This window comes from Octodon degus, unplaced genomic scaffold (assembly GCF_000260255.1).
Source record: "Octodon degus isolate 3935 unplaced genomic scaffold, OctDeg1.0 scaffold00107, whole genome shotgun sequence".
In the NCBI taxonomy this organism is placed as follows: Eukaryota; Metazoa; Chordata; class Mammalia; order Rodentia; family Octodontidae; genus Octodon; species Octodon degus.
The window spans coordinates 7,118,636-7,134,745 of record NW_004524683.1 but is presented as its reverse complement, the minus strand read 5'-3'; the positions used below and the strand labels follow the sequence as shown (position 1 = coordinate 7,134,745).

The window sequence follows — 16,110 nt, the reverse complement described above, 5'->3', positions numbered from 1 at the left end:
TCTTTCCTTTACCATTCCCTCTCCACTGTTCTAGTCTTTCTTTGTAGAAATGAAAATGTAACATGCTTATATTGTATATATTTTTTCTATACTATTAGGGAAAACTGCCTGTCTTAATCTTTCACTGTCTGTAACTATAACTTAGTATAAAGTATGTCTGTGTTTGAATTACTATCAGCAGTTGTAAAACTTTACAAGAGGTAGATTAATCACAATACAACATAATTGGTAAAGACATATTGTTTCCCTCGCAAACTGAAATCCTAGACATTTAGCAAACCCGTTTTTATAATACATCAAAGCAACATTAAAGAGAAAAGAAGGAAAAACTTATGATTCTAGAAAGCAGGAATTTTTCATTTAGGTAGAGGCATTCCAGAAAATGGTTCATTTGCTTGAGAACACGCTTAAGATAAAAGAATTGCTGAGCCACAGGCTATTATTATGGGTCACAGAGTTACACAGTGGCAAATGGAACCAGAAGCCAGGTGTCTGGACACTTAGATCAATGCTTTTTCCTCTGGCTGAGCCCCTGCTAAGTAATAGGACTACTGGTTCTGAAGAAAATGAAAATTCCTCCATCTGAGAGTTCTCTTATGAGCTCAGTTATCCTTGGTACAAATTGCCCAGTTTAAACTTTTAACTCTAAAAGCAAGAACATAAAGGGCAGATCTAGAAATTAATCAACAGGCTAGGGAACTTTTGTGTGCCTCAAGTAGTAATTATTTCATGTACATATAACTTATCTTTCTAGAAAGACAGTAAGGGTTGTGCTGTCCTTTTTTACTCTTCATAAAACTTTCACAATGCTATTACCCATTGATTAATTAAGGTCTCTGAATGACTACAGACAGCCTACATCTGGAGGAACATTAGGAGACCCTAGGATATTTAAAAACAATTCTAGGCACTGCAAGGTTTTGACTCTGTCTTAGCTTTCACTGTATAACAATCACCTCCAAACTTTAAGACTTAAAACAACTGAGTATTTCACATGATTCTGTGGGTTGAATGTGCTCAGCTGGATGGGTGCTTCTCTTATTCCATGTGGTACAGGCTGAGATCACATGTAAGGCTGAATTCCACTGAGACCTGGCTGAAGCTGTGACAGTCAGTATGGCCTTGCATCCTCCAGGTCACCTCTTCCCTTGGCCTCCCAGCACTTTCAGTAAGAGTCCTGCCTAAGTTCCTGATGTTCAGAACAGCTAGAAATCATAACTTGTCTTGGGGTGGGCTTTTATATAGCACCAAATAACTGAGACAAGTCTCCATTTCCTTTTCCTTCTTTCCTATTTTCCATTCTACCCTTGCCATCCTCAGTCAGGGTTTTATCATCATCCCCTCCAGTGCCATGTTTGCCAGAGATGTGCTTTCAATTCTAAGTTAACTGTTTAATTTACATGTTTTTTGGTTTTTTTTTTCTGGAACCAGGGATTGAACTCAGGCCCTTTGTGCTTGCCAGGGAAGCATTTATTCCACTGAGCCATCTCCCCAGCTTTTAATGTTATATGTTTTTTGGTTTTTTTTTCTGGAACTAGGGATTGACTGTTTAATTTACAGACTGAAGAACAATTAGTACATGTCACTTATTAGGTCTTTTAAACAGGTGCATAGTTGGTCCTGTTCAGATCAGTGGAAAGTTGCTACCATGACTCTTACAAAGAAAAGGGCAAGCAGGAACATGCTGCTTTCTGTAGCATTTACAGACTTCCTTACCATATCACTCTGCAGTAATTCCATGTTTTTTGTGTGTTCATCCACAGTTTTCTGTATTGTCTCCACAGCAAGATGCACGCTGTTCAAAGTATTGCCAATGGAAGCTACACTCTGAATGCAGAAACAGGAATATCAAGATTTTTCCCTTCTTAAAAGTTGCATGAAGATATGTGACATGCAATAAACTGCACATATCCAAAATACCCATAGAACTACTACCATGATCAGGTAAATCTGTAAGTCCCCTCTCCCTATCTCCAGGCAATCACTGATTTACTTACTGTCACTATCAATAAGTCACATTTTATAAAATTTTATAAACCAAAAATGAATGCAGCCAATGAGTATGTATTTTTTTTTAGTATGGCTTTTTCTTTAAGATTAAAAAAAATCTTTTTTTATTTGGTACAGGTCTTGCTATGTATGCAGCTTGGATTCGCAAAGATGCTCCTGTCTCAGCCTCCCCAGTGCTGGGATTACAGGTGTGCACCACCACATCTGGTTTCAGTGGCTGGCATGGTGTGCCTGGGGTTCTGAAGCCGGCATAGCATGTGGTGCTGGGGACTGAACCTGGGATCCTTGTGCTTGTCAGGCAGGCACTTAGACTGTTGAATTATCTCCCCAGCCCCAGTAGGGCTTCTTGTACTCAAAATAATTGAGATTCATTAATGTTGTAGTTACTTAGCATGTTGCATTCCATACCAAGGATATGTCAATGTGTATTCACCTGCTGAGGGACATTTAGGTTGTTTTCAGAATTTATATTATAGTAACACTGTTATAAACATTCTTGTACAAGTTGTTACATGGGTTTATGCCTTTACTTCCCATTGTCATTACAGCATTTAGGAGGAAATGGCTGATCATATGGCAAATCTATGCTTAACTGTTTACAAAACTGCCAAACTGACTTTTAAAATAACTATACTGTACCATTTTATAGTCCCACCAGAAGTGCAAGTGTTCCCATTACTCCATACCCTCATTAATACCAGTAGCCATTTTTTTTCAATTTAAGTCATTAATATTAGATTGTGATTTCAATTCATATTAAACAATAACCTAATGTAGATTAGTATTTTTTATTTAATTATCTTCAAACTAGGGATGCCATGTAATTTAGACTGAGATAATTAATAAAATTCTGTTTCTAGTTTTGTACATATACACCAAGCAATTCTCAATTTAAAGGATTTTACTTACAGAAAAATGAAATGTTCCCTAAAGAAAAGCCAAATGTTTCTTAAAGAAAAGATATTGTTTTATAAATGTGGGACCTATAGGTAAGGTTCCCACATAAACTATTTCTGTCAAGACCTGTACTGGAAACCAGAGGGCCAGAGTCAATACTGTAGACTGTCACTGGATCAGGAACAATTGACAACTTTTGAAGAAATGGGTGGGAACAATTTTTAGCTCTGAGAAACCTAAAACTATAGCGATGAAAGAAAAGTTTCACGTGGCAGTGTTTCCTTTACTGTAGATCTACCAGTAATTACTGAGTACAGCTAGACTGAGGGAGTAATTTGCTTTCATCAGACCTAAGGAGGCCAAGTATATGGGGCACATGATTCAGAAGACATTTTTAAAAATAAAGCTTTGTCCTTAAAGGGATACCCAAAAGTGTGTTACTATCTGGTAGGTTCTGGCCTTTATTAATACCTGTTGATAATTTATAGTGTCACATTAGTATTTTTGACAAAGGTAATTTTTTTTTTGACAAAGGCAATTTTTTTTATTACACTAATACACAAGAATCTAGGGGCTGGGGAATACAGCTCAGCAGCATAAGCACCTGCCTAGCAAGTGCAAGGTCCTGAGTTCGATCCCCAGTACCACCAAAAAAAAAGAAAGAAAAAATTGATAAAAAAAATATATATACAAGAATCTAAGAGAATGACAGATAACATTTTCAACTAAAATTAAAATCTCAATTAAAGAGAAATTACATCATATACTTTGAAGTTAGGAGTTTGGGATGACTTAACACTTCAAAACCGGGCTGTCAAAGCATTGTGTGGCCTCATTAATGCATAGATTTGCAGAGACAAGGTACTGGGGAGGAATCTCTAAGTTGGGATGCCATATAAACATTGTTGTTCAAAGCTACATTCAAAGACATGTACTGTTAGAGAATTCTTGCTGGCTTGATATCTGGGCCCATCAGGATACATGAAGATATTAAACTCTTATTTAGGAATTTTTTATTTTTATTTTATTTATTTATTTATTTTTAATTTGTTTATTTATTTATTTATTTTGTGTGTGTGTGGCCAGCTCAGCCCACCAGGGGGCGGGGCTGGCTGGCATCAGAGCAATTCTCATACATGCTAATATAAGAGTTTCTGCAGAGCAATTTGGGGACTCAGAGGGATAAATGAAAAAATGTGAATTCATATAAACCATAGCCAAAGTAACCTGCTGTAAATTAACAGCCGGATTAACCAGACCACAAGAAAGATGCTCTGAATTCTTTAGAATACAAGGATATTCTCTATTACTTTCCTCTCAGGGCAGTTGATTTCAAATGTCAGGCTTTTCAAGAAAACCTGTAAGAAGCTAGAATTGAAGGAGTGAGTTAATCCCAGTATCCATACATAGTGCTTACCTTCTGAAGTCCCTCTACAGTGTTAGGTAGGCTAATTAGATCGGCAGCTGACTTGACATTGGCTTTGAGGTGGTTTACTGCAGAAGTCAATTGAAAAATCTGGAAGGAAAAAAGCAACAAGCAACAAATACAGAATTTATAGAGTATTCTTTCTTAAATTTTGTGGTTGATGATGTCCATGTACCCTGGTAGCTCATAGGAGCACAGGAGCTATAGTACCTTGGCTAGAGCTGAGATTTGGAAGGCAGCAGTAATACCTCTTCTTTCCCTGCCCAATTTAAACTAGTGCCAAAGAGGGAAAGGCAAGTATTATTCTTTACCCAGTCCTGGCAGCTATAAGGTCCAAAAATCTTAAATTGCCCAAAAGATGCAGTAATTACCATACAATCCTTCAACAATTGAACAGGAAAAAAGCTAATGATCAAGGACCACTTCAAGATTTCATTTTGGTAAAATATAACACCTCAGTTATTTAACTGAACTTATGTTCCTGTCCAAGTGGGAACATATTTTATAAAGTAAAAGCCCATCACCACATAATAGAGTCCACATATACTGTATCCCGACAACTTGAACAGTACTTTCAACTGCTTGGGGATTTGGTTTTGGTTTAATAATGTGATTAATATTTCAGACTCAATAGCTCAACCAAAGTACTACTTTGTACCCTGAAGGCTCAATAAATACCCATTGACTCACTGACTGATGCAATGAATGTATTACAATAAGAACTGAATAAAAATGTGGCTTCCTCTCTGCTATTTAGGGGTAGAATTCTAAATAGCTGGATTTCACCCTTGAGTGGGGGTTGGGAGAACCTGTATAACATTCAATTTCAGGCTGCGAAGATCATATTCTAACAATTCTTACAGTGTGGCTTAAAATGTTCTTCAAAGATTCTCAGTTCTAAACTTTTCTCCTATTCCAAATTCTAGGATAAGAACACAGATCTAATAAGAGCGATTAGGAGAGTGGCCTTGTAGAATAACCATTCCGGTTTCTGGGCACCGCTATAGGCCAAGCACTGTGGCAGGCAGCAGATGGACATCAGACCAAGTAGACACTGATTCTCTATCGCTCCCTCAACAAATGCTTGGCAACTTCTCTGTGTTAAAGCACTGCTCAGGAACCATGGAGACAGTGGCAAGCCAGAGCATGAGGCTTTGCTCTCATGGAGTTTATTTCTAGTAGAAGGTGACAGATAAACAAAGAACCAGTAATAAGTCGGTCACAATAAGGGAGTCCAGGGAGGAAGCTGGTTACTCAGGATCTCAGGTTCTCATTTCTGTTTTTCCCTTTAGGAGGGCTGAATGCACAGGCTTAAGATCATTTTCATTTATTCACTAATTAATGCAACAAATATTTAATCTATCTATCTATCTGTTTGTCTTGAGACAGGGTCTCACTATGTAATTCAGGCTGGCCTTTAACTCACTGTGTAGTCCAGGCTGGCCTCAAATTTGTGACTACCCTCCTGTTTCAGCCTCCTGAGTCAAGCCCTATTATATACCAGTAGTGAACAATGCAGATGTCAGGAATCTTTTTGGTGTTTACATTTCAGACAATTCTATGTATGAAAAACACCAGGTAGAAGTGACTAAGTAGCTACTTTGGGTGAAGGTAAGAGAAGGGGCCAGGTGTGGTGGTACATGCTTGCAACTCCAGCACTTTGGGAGGCTGAGGCAGGAGGATCCCAAGCTTGATATTAATCTGGACAACTAAGTAAGACCCTGTCTCAAGAAAAGGACTGGAGATGCAGCTCATTGTGAAGGTCCTCCATTCAAGCCTCAGTAAAACAAAACAAAACAACAACAACAACAACAACAAAAACCATCCCCTAAAAAGATAAAGTCAGAATTGGGCTCTGTAAGGAAGTAGAATTTAAATAGATCTTTATAATAAAGAATTAATCATACAAAGATTGGATGTGTACTTCAGGGTAAAGGAAATTACTAGACAATTAAAAGAAAGTGCTTGGTCTAGTTAAAGGATAGACCTTCAGATAGCAGAACTTGGCTAGAGATACAGGAAAGGGCCAGAACAGGTAAAAAGGCCTTTGTAAACCAGAACAAAGATGTGGATTGTATTTGAGAAATAACGGGAAGGGGTGGAGGAGGATAATTACATGATTACAGATACCTTGTGTGAATATTATTATGACTGTCTCGTGGAAACAGGAGTCCAGAAACAAGGTGATTGGGTAGTATGGGCAAGAGATAATGGTGGTTTGGATTTCACTTGTATCAGAGGTAGTAGAAGAAGTTGAGATGATATGATTTCCTGGGACTAGATATTAGGGGTGAGGAGGAGAAAAAAATTAAAGAAATTTCTAAATCTTTCACTTCAAAGAGCTAAGAGAGAGGGCCCATTAAATAAATAATTAAGCATTGACTGTGATATTGGGTAAAGTTCAGAAAAAACATTGGTGGAGACACGAAGGGATAGGCTTTACTGAAGTGGGACACAAAATAGACTAATGGAAAAGTTAAGATTTATATCTAAAAATAAAGCAGGTGCTAGGTTTGGTGATGCATATCTTAATCCCAGCACTGGGGAGGCTGAGGCAGGAGGATTGCCATGAGTTTCAGACCAGCCTGGATTATATAGTGAGACCCTGTCTCAAAAAAACACCAACCAGCCAATCTTTCTAGGTTAGAAATGTGAATGGCATTGGAAAATGGGTAGGGAACAACAGCATCATCGATTCAGCAGTACTTTTCCTACACTTCTCAAAGTGACAATAATTTAATTATTGAGATTTCTCTCCTCCACAAGACTGTAAACTCCATGTGATCAAGGACCATGTCTGTTTTATGTTCCACAATATGCCTGCCACAAAGACAATTCAGTAAACACTTACTGAATGAAAGGAATGAATGACTGAAAAATAATACTTGGGTTGAATTCTGACATGGCTAGTCCCAAGCAGGGTAGAGGGAGAGGCCAAGAGGTTAGAGATAAAATTAAATAAGTAATGAATTTACTTTTCTTACCAATATAGTGCTCTGATTATGACAAGAACAATAACAACATCAACATCATCAAAACAGTTTAATAATCACCGTACAGGAATGTGTGGTTTGAAAAATGTGTCTGTGAAAAAACTAAAATGGAAATGACAACTGGCAACTTTGGAAGCTAGGTCATACATCAAAGGCACTATTGCAACTCTGGCGTCTTTGCGCTCTTGGATCACTCATGGGAGGAGGCTGGTTGCCACTCTGTGAGGGAACCCACACAGCCCCAGGTTGGGAGGAACAGATCTCTTGCCAATAGCCAGGAGAGGACCTGCCACGCCTATCCAAGTCTTTGGATGAGGAAGCCCTGGCTGATATCTTAGCCTTAGAGATCCTAGCCAGAAGCATTCTACTTAGATGTTCCCCAAATCCTGACCTACAAATACTGAAAAGAATAAATGCTTGTTGTTTTAAGCCACTAAAATTTGGGATGAAATTAATTCAACAACAGGTGACTAATACTGGTAATAAGAATGAAATTCCATATATAACTAAAGCTCTTAGCACAGTACGTTGTACAAATGAAACATCAAATAAGTGACAGTTATTAGTAATGAAATTTAATGAGCATTTAAACATGTAATTCTCCCTAAGTGCTTTAAAATATGCAGACTACTTATAAACATTCTGACTCTATCTGCTTAAAAACAGAAGTGAAAAACACCAAACCACAGGGAGATACCTTAAGTAAATTATAAACCTCTTAAAACTAGTAATTACATCAAGGAAGTTTTCACCTATCCCTTTAAGAAGATATGAATAATACTAAGATTTGAAAAGGACATAAGAAGACAGGCATTCTCATGCATTGTTTGTGGAAGCATAATCAGAGAAGCCTTTTTAGAAGTTTATCTAGGAATATCTATCAAAATTTGAAGTGTTTAGGATCTTTATTCAGCAACTTTACTTTTAGAAATCAATCCTGAAAGACTACTTGCTTGTGTGCACAAAGATATATGCACTAAGATATTTGTGTCTTCTTTATGTTTAATAGCAAAGCAACTAGAAACAGTTTACATGCCTATCAACTAGGATGTAGATAAATTTTGGAAACAAAGCAAATTCTAGTACAAAACATACTGAAAACCCCTACTTATTTATACTCACAGGCTGACCCATAAGCAAATTCATATTAAAAAGCTACTAAAACTTTGTAGAGGATTGTAAACATGTGGGCCTTATTACAGACACTGGATAACTATGAGGATGGAAAGCACAAAGCATGAGTGTGTGCACGCGTGTGTTGGGGGCAGACAGATGGGGACTGAAGGGAAATCTGCATGAGTTTTACATGTGCTTTCTTTTTAAAATCTTATATAAGAATATGTTTACATATTACTTACACATTTTTAAGACAAAAGATGAGAAAAACATATGAAAAAATCCCAATTTTTGGAGTTTTGATGGGTTTGCTTGGCTGCCCCTTTTTTTCTTCCAAGTCCTCCACTGGGCCTTCTCAGACCATCTGTGCATGCCCATGATGTGGTAGGAGGTATATGTTTTATTCACTGTCCTAAAGTATATACACAATCAGCCCCAAATCAATTTGATGGGCAAGAATGTAGTTACTCCAAGTGCTCCAATTATGTAAGTACTTCTGAGACAGCTTGAAGGGAATGCAGACACGATTAGGTGAAGTGTGGTTCCCACTCACACCATGCCACACTCAGGCTAGGCTTTAAGCTGCCTCATTTAAGGAGTACACTGAGGAGAGCTGACCATCAACCCTGCAGCTAACCAACACACTTAGGGCTTCTTGTCGTAAGATCCAGATCATATGCTGGTCACTAGGATTTAGCTGTATTTCCATGTATTACAAAGCTGGATTCCAGTCTTTCTCTCTTCAGAGCAGTAATGCCAAAATCTGGGAAATTATAGTAAATCCATGTGCATAACTAGAATGGAAAGATGGTGGGCACCTTCCCATTACTGTCCCTGGAAATGCTCTGGCCTCTGTAATAGGCACATTCTAGAATATCATATTAGATTCAAGCACACAAATGTATTGCTAAAAGTCACATTTTGAAAAAGAAAAAAACCTCACATTCCAGCCAAAAGATGAATCATGGCTTTTATGCATATTACATGATTTGTCATTAGCAAAATTGAAAACAAGACACTATAGACCATTTGATTAATATATCATTTTATATTATAAAGTCAGAAATGCTGTCTTCTCCCCTTGGGTTTAAAATTAAGCTTTCTTTAAATAGTAAAGAAGAAAAAGCTATTAAAACAGGCAATCACCAAAGCTGAATGCTTATGAGTAGGGACACACCCAATCCCTGCAACCCCCCAGGGATCCAACATCATATCCTTTCAACTTTATCTACTGAGCACCTACTGAATCTTGTAAAGGATATAAAGATAGGAGGCAGAATGGAAATTTGGAAAGAGGTTGTCAAGACTTAAATATTTTAATGTTATCCCTGCTATATAACTGTGTAACTGTGGACAAACTATTTAACCTCTTGAAGCCTTGGATTTTTATCCAAAATGAACTAGCATTTCTACTTTACACAAACAAAGAAAGGAGATCACACGTTTAACTAACATTGGCCTGTCCGTGCGCGCGCGCGCACACACACACACACACACACACACACAAACACACTCACAAAACATTCAAAAAACGCCCATTATCATCTTTATTACCATCACCACCCCTGCAGCGGCCACCATCATTTTATGCTTAAGGCTCAGTACAAGATACAAACTTCTAGTCCAATTAGAAGCATACACAAATAACTGGCAGTGCATAGAGAGAGACACAGTATTACAGATGGGCACTGAAAGTCCTTCTCGATAATGGCTCTTGTTGGCTCTTTATCCCTGGCTTCTTTCCACCTTACTAGAGCCATAATGAATGACTAAAATTCCTTGAACATGACATGTTTCCATTGGTTTATTATTTTACACTCACATAATAATTATTAGTGCTAGTTACCTTCTAGAAAAGCTGCAGCAAATGTTGAATTAGTGAATGCTAAAACCACTGCTTTTTAAGGAAATATAGGGTTACTTCCTTGTGAAACCTTTTATCACATTTTTGTCCGCTGATCAATACACAACGTAACTTTGTTCTTATGTTTAAACATTTTATTGAGTGCAGTGTTGACTCCTTAATATTGAAGTACATAGTGCCTGAAGGAAGTCTACTTAATATATATATTTTCTTCATGTGACACATCTCAGTTTCCTTCCATTTAGGAACACTAGATAGTACTTTGTTTATTTTTTATGTTTTTGGTGGAACAAGGGATTGAACTCAGGCCCTTGTGCTTGCCAGGGAAGCACTTATTCTACTGAGCCATCTCCCCGGTCCCAGGAACACTAGATAGTACTTTAGCACTGTGATGAGAAACATTTAAATGGCAAAAAAATGAACCAAAGAACAAAAATATGAAAAATGTGACATTGAATACTTGTATAGCATGGAAGACTTGTTTACAGCATGAGACCTAAAACAAGAAAGGAGCTTGTTGCCTAGTCTGACCTCAGCTGTACACACATATTGGGTGAGTCAAATTTTTCCTACATAAGTGAATGACTATAAAAGTCTCCGAGGGGGCTGGGGAGATGGCTCAGTAGGATAAGCGCTTGACTGGCAAACGCAAGGATCTGAGTTCAATCCCCGGTTCTGCCAAAAAAAAAAAAAAAAAAAAAAGAAAAGAAAAAAAAAGCCTCCCAAGTATAGATTTTTAGAACAGGTGAATTTGCAAATACAGAATTCACAAATAATGGGGATCGGCGATACTTATGTTTTAATGGAAGCATCCTTTTCTCTTTCTGCAGAATTCAACGGACTAACTCCTCTTTGGCTTTCAGAACTCTGCTCAGCATCTCTAGGAGACCTCACATAAGCCCAGCCTGGTTGAATATATAGATGAATATGGCCTCACAGTACTCATTTGGACCTGTTCCATATTGTTTATCAAGCTGTTTACAATAGTTTACTTTCCTATCTCCATTTGTCTCTTCCATTTGTCTGTAAGGCCCTTGTGGGAAGCAATTACAGCATATATATATATATTATGCTGTAATTATATATATATATATTTAGTACAGGGCCTACAGCGTTGCACTATGTACATCAGACTTGTAGTGATTCTCCTGTTTTCAGCCTCCCAAGAGCTGGGATTACAGGTGCGCACTACCATGCCCAGTCTCAATCGCTATCTCAGTGCGCCCCGCGGGTGGGACCAGAGCAGCACGCTGTGGATCAAACACCAGCCACTGTGCTCTACCTAAACAGATGGTTTAGTCTGCTGAGCTATTTGGCCAGCCCTACAGCATATTATCTTGTTTTAAAATCTACTATGGTCCGAATGTTCATGCTCCTAAAATTCATATATTGAAACCTAATTTCCAATGTGGTGGGATTCAGAGACAGAGCCTTTGAGGTGTGATATGGGAGGGCTCCAGCCTTATTGATAGGATTAGACAACCTCATAAAAGTGATCCAAGGAAGCTTGTTTTCCTTTGTTATTTCAGAACATAGCAAGAAGGCACAATGAATGAAGCAGAGTATGCAAGGAACCTTTGTCAGATGCCAAATCTGCTGGTACCCTGAAATCAGAAATCCCAGCCTCCAGAAATATAAGTAATAAACTTCTGTCGTTTGTAAGTTACCTATTCTGAGGTAATTTGTTACAACAGCCTGCATGGACTAAGAATCCAAAGTAGTAGTTTAGTAAATATTTGTTGAATTAATGATCTTCCAAAAAAGGGGAGAAGATTCCCTATAAAGGTAGGAGAGAATGAATATAAAATCAGAGGCTCCATGAACAAAACAAAAATGTAATAAAATTTCAGCTACTAAGGAAGTTTTTCAAGGAAGCATTTGATTTAAAATTTTTTAACTGATGGCTTCTTTTAGGCTGCATTATCTTCAGCTCACATTGTGATAAGGAGGGTCCTTTTTAGGTGTATTTTCTTGTTGTATAAGCCACTTTGAACTGCTTTAAAAATGCTACTAAAAGCATCTTAATTGAAAGTTACTTTTAAGTATAGAAACATAGTTAAATATTAATTTTGTACCTATTTTTGAAATGTCTCTTACTCAAACAGACCATCAGAGATGTTATGTATAGCATTAATTTTAGAAAACCATGCAGAGTACAGAGCTCCTGTTGCAAACAACACAAAACTCTGCTTAACTATTGCGTATCTTTCCGAGTCCCTGAGAGTAGAAAACTCCTCTGCATCAGGCTGGCTCCATCAGTCAGTTTCAGCATCTCTGAAGGTATACTGAAGCCAAAAAGGAAAGCATTTTAGTCCAGTCTTCCCTAGTTTGTTATATAAAGACTTCACACTAAAGTAAAATTCTTCCTATACCTGCATATTTAGGTACTTTTTGCAACCATTCATCCCAGTTTAAGGAAAATTAAATATTTAGGAATTAACTGAACAAAGGAAGCAAAAGACCTCTACAACAAAAAGTAATTGTAATTATAAGTGTGTGCCACCACGCCTGACTCCCATAAATTTTAACTTGGTAAAGGAGTGATGTCTTGCTATGACAATGAATGTCACACAATCACCACTAGTCAATGGTTCTTTTCTCCCAACCCCTCATCTCCTGTGGGATTTTGGGTGATCATCTCTCAGTGGCAAGAGGTTACGGAGAGGGCCACATCTGCAGAGGAGAAAAAGGCATACAAATCCCTCACTTCAAATGCGATTAGGGAGATATACAAAATGTATGCAAATGCAAAATTTTCTAGAAAGGCACCATACAATTAATCCTGTAGCAGTGTGAGGGATAAATCTGTTCAACAATAATGTAATGTTACATTTCTACGAAATCCTTAAGAGAAGGCATTGGATAGTTTTCCTGATAAATCTACTTGAAAAGAAAAAGATTCTATTGAGCCAAGAGATAGCAGTGATTCTGCTGGTGATAGTGGAGGTTATCCTATACAGTAACCTCTTTCTCCCTCTTGTCTCCCTCACACTAGCCACAAAGGCTTTTCAAAGGTAAATGCAGGTTAATTTGTTTTTCTTTATATTTGTATTTTATTATTTTGTATTATGTTACAGTACTGTGATCATTTTTATATGAGTATTTTTGAGTTGTGGAATGAATCATCTGAGTTTCTGTTTTTTCTTTTTTTTTTTTTTTTTTTTTTTTTAATATTTATTTATTTATTTGTGTGGCCAGCTCAGCCCACCAGGGGGCAGGGCTGGCTGGCATGTGGTGCTGGGGGATTGAACCGCGGTCCCTTGTGCTTTGCTAAGCTTGTTCTAAGTAGATGCTTTAGACCACTGAGCCATCTCACCAGCCCCGAGTTTCTGTTATTTCTTATGGGACAATTCACTTTGATATACAAGTTCTTTAGATTGTAAACACATTTCTGGAATGATTTATGCTTACAAACCAAGGTTTTACTGTATATAAACTTATGCGATCCTAATCAAAATATCAACAGCATTCTCCTAAAGGTTTTATAATCTATCAATTATTTCATGAATATGTTTTTTATTCTCTCTCTCTCTCTCTTTTTTTTAGATAGTCTCACTATCTAGTCCAGTGTAGGCTTAAACTTGCTAATTAACCCAGACTGGCCTGGAATTTGAGATGCATGCACCAAGGCTGGTCTGGAATTCATGACATGCCTGCCTTGCCTCCAAAGGTGCTGCTGGGCTTATAGGAATGAACTTCATGCATTGTTTTTAATAGCAAAACCCCCTAAAATATAATGAAATGTCATAAGGCACCATACATATTAAGGGTGAGTCCTGTTTTCAAAAACTTTTATTTTAATAACATCTAGTGTCTTAGTCCATTTTCTGTTGCTATAACTGAACACTACAGACTGGGTGATTCATAAAGAAGAAGTTTATTTAGCCCATAATAATGGAGACTGAGAAATCCAAGAAATTGGCACCAGCATCTGGTGGGGGCTCTCTTGCTGTATCATAGTGACAGCAGTCAGCCTTGTTTTCTCTTCCTCTTCTTATGATGCCATGAAGGGGGCCCATCCTTCTGGCTCAATTCAAATTATCACCCAAGAGCTCCATCTCCAACCACTACTAACACATGAATCTGGGGATCAAGTTTCCAACACATGAACTTTTGGGAGTCACATTCAACCACTGCATATAAATATGTACATATTTACTGGATAGTTTTAAAACATTCTTTACTGTATATAGACTACAACATGAAAAAGTTGGAAACCACGTCCTCAGAGCACTGATTCTTGGCCTTAAGTACTGAACTGCCTCACTCCCAAACCATTATTGAGAGGTAGAGCTTCAGAAATATTTGCAAGCACTTGCTTCTAGCACAGAGCTTTCTCCTACTGGCTCATTCTGAACTTTGTAACTCTACTATGAAGAAGAGTATATCTTCTTACTCCCAACAAAAGTGACGTGCCCACTCGTAAGCACTTTGCGTATGTATTGTTCATTTGGTATGTGAGGTTTTTTTTTCATTGATCATATCTTTCCTGACTACACAAAAAAATGAGTACAGTCTAAGTATGGTTCCTTATATATATGAAATGCTTTGTCAAAATCTTAGAATAAAGCTCTTTACTTTGGCAGATTCATCTGGAAGCAATGCCTACTAAGCTGTTGTCAATTTAGGGACCAGAAAAGTTTATACTCTAGGCTTGCTTGCCCGGTCAAAGCAATTAACTAACTCTGCCATCTATTCTAGAAGAAATATAATTAGCTACTGATATTTTATGTATTTGTTTTAGTATAGTTTATAGCACTATAACCTAAGGCTGCATCTATAAGTTTGTAAACTACAATGAACAAAATAAATCTCTCATTGTTTAATAACAATGCTCTATCCATTTTCTTGGGGATTAGATATTACTCTAGTATTTTTCCATAGGAAAAATGAACTCAATTTCCAACTTCCTATATTAGTTTAACTTGGTAGAACTCCATTTATTTGCAGAAAGGGTTAACATTGTAAATATCTGGTAAATGTGTAACTATTACATATTTTAACATTTTGGGATCATAATATGTAATTTAAAAAGTCAAATACCCTAACATGAATTCCACGCATCTACAAATTCAAACTAAAAAACCAACCAAACCAAATACTCATAGCTTACATAGAAATAACAGAAAAAAAATCAGACTTGTTACCTGCTTATTCATTTCTGTGATGTTGATCCAGACTTTGTTTAAGCCTAGGTCTCCAGATTCAATCTTCTCAAGTTGCTTTTGTTTGCTGAGAAGTTCTTCATTAAGTTTGGGGATTTCCTGGAATGAGCTTTTCTGATTAGATTCCACTAAAAGCAAAGACAAGAAAAATCATAAACACACACAAAGTTCCCTTAGGGTCCCAAGGGGGAAAAAGACCATATAGTAAGAAAGCAGATGTATTAAGAAGAGTTAATTTTGGATGATAATGATTACATCTATATTTATCAACTACATCATTCTTTTATTTACATAAATGTATATCTTTAACACCAAATCACTTTAACTGGAGCTATCTCACTATTGGTAATGCAACTTTTAAGCTAAATGGCTAAAAATTTTAACAAAGAACATGACGAGAAAGAATTAGATGTGAATTTCAACTCTGTAATTTACTAAGATTTTGAGTAAATTATTCAAATTCTGTGAACTCAGTATCTCCATCTATAATATGATTGCTAGAATGTCTGCAAAGCACTTAATGCAGCTGGCTCGATATACAGGAAGTGACGAATACTGACCAACTTAACTAACAAACTTCTTTTTTATATATTTATTTTTTTATTGAGAAATAAATATGAATGAGATAGTTTCACAGCT

The 16,110-nt window shown here is 37.1% G+C and overlaps 1 protein-coding gene across 1 annotated transcript in view; it reads right to left on the bottom strand.

Moving 5' to 3' along the window:
- The window catches only part of Efcab14 (EF-hand calcium binding domain 14), a 41,495-nt gene that overhangs the window by 16,333 nt on the left and 9,052 nt on the right, over positions 1–16,110 (bottom strand). The window contains exons 3-5 of the mRNA XM_023724210.1: positions 15,454–15,599; positions 4,325–4,423; positions 1,717–1,827 (exon numbers count right to left, since the gene is read on the bottom strand). Of these exons, the coding sequence (XP_023579978.1) occupies positions 1,717–1,827; positions 4,325–4,423; positions 15,454–15,599 (356 nt within the window). The remainder of the gene's footprint in view (positions 1–1,716; positions 1,828–4,324; positions 4,424–15,453; positions 15,600–16,110) is intronic.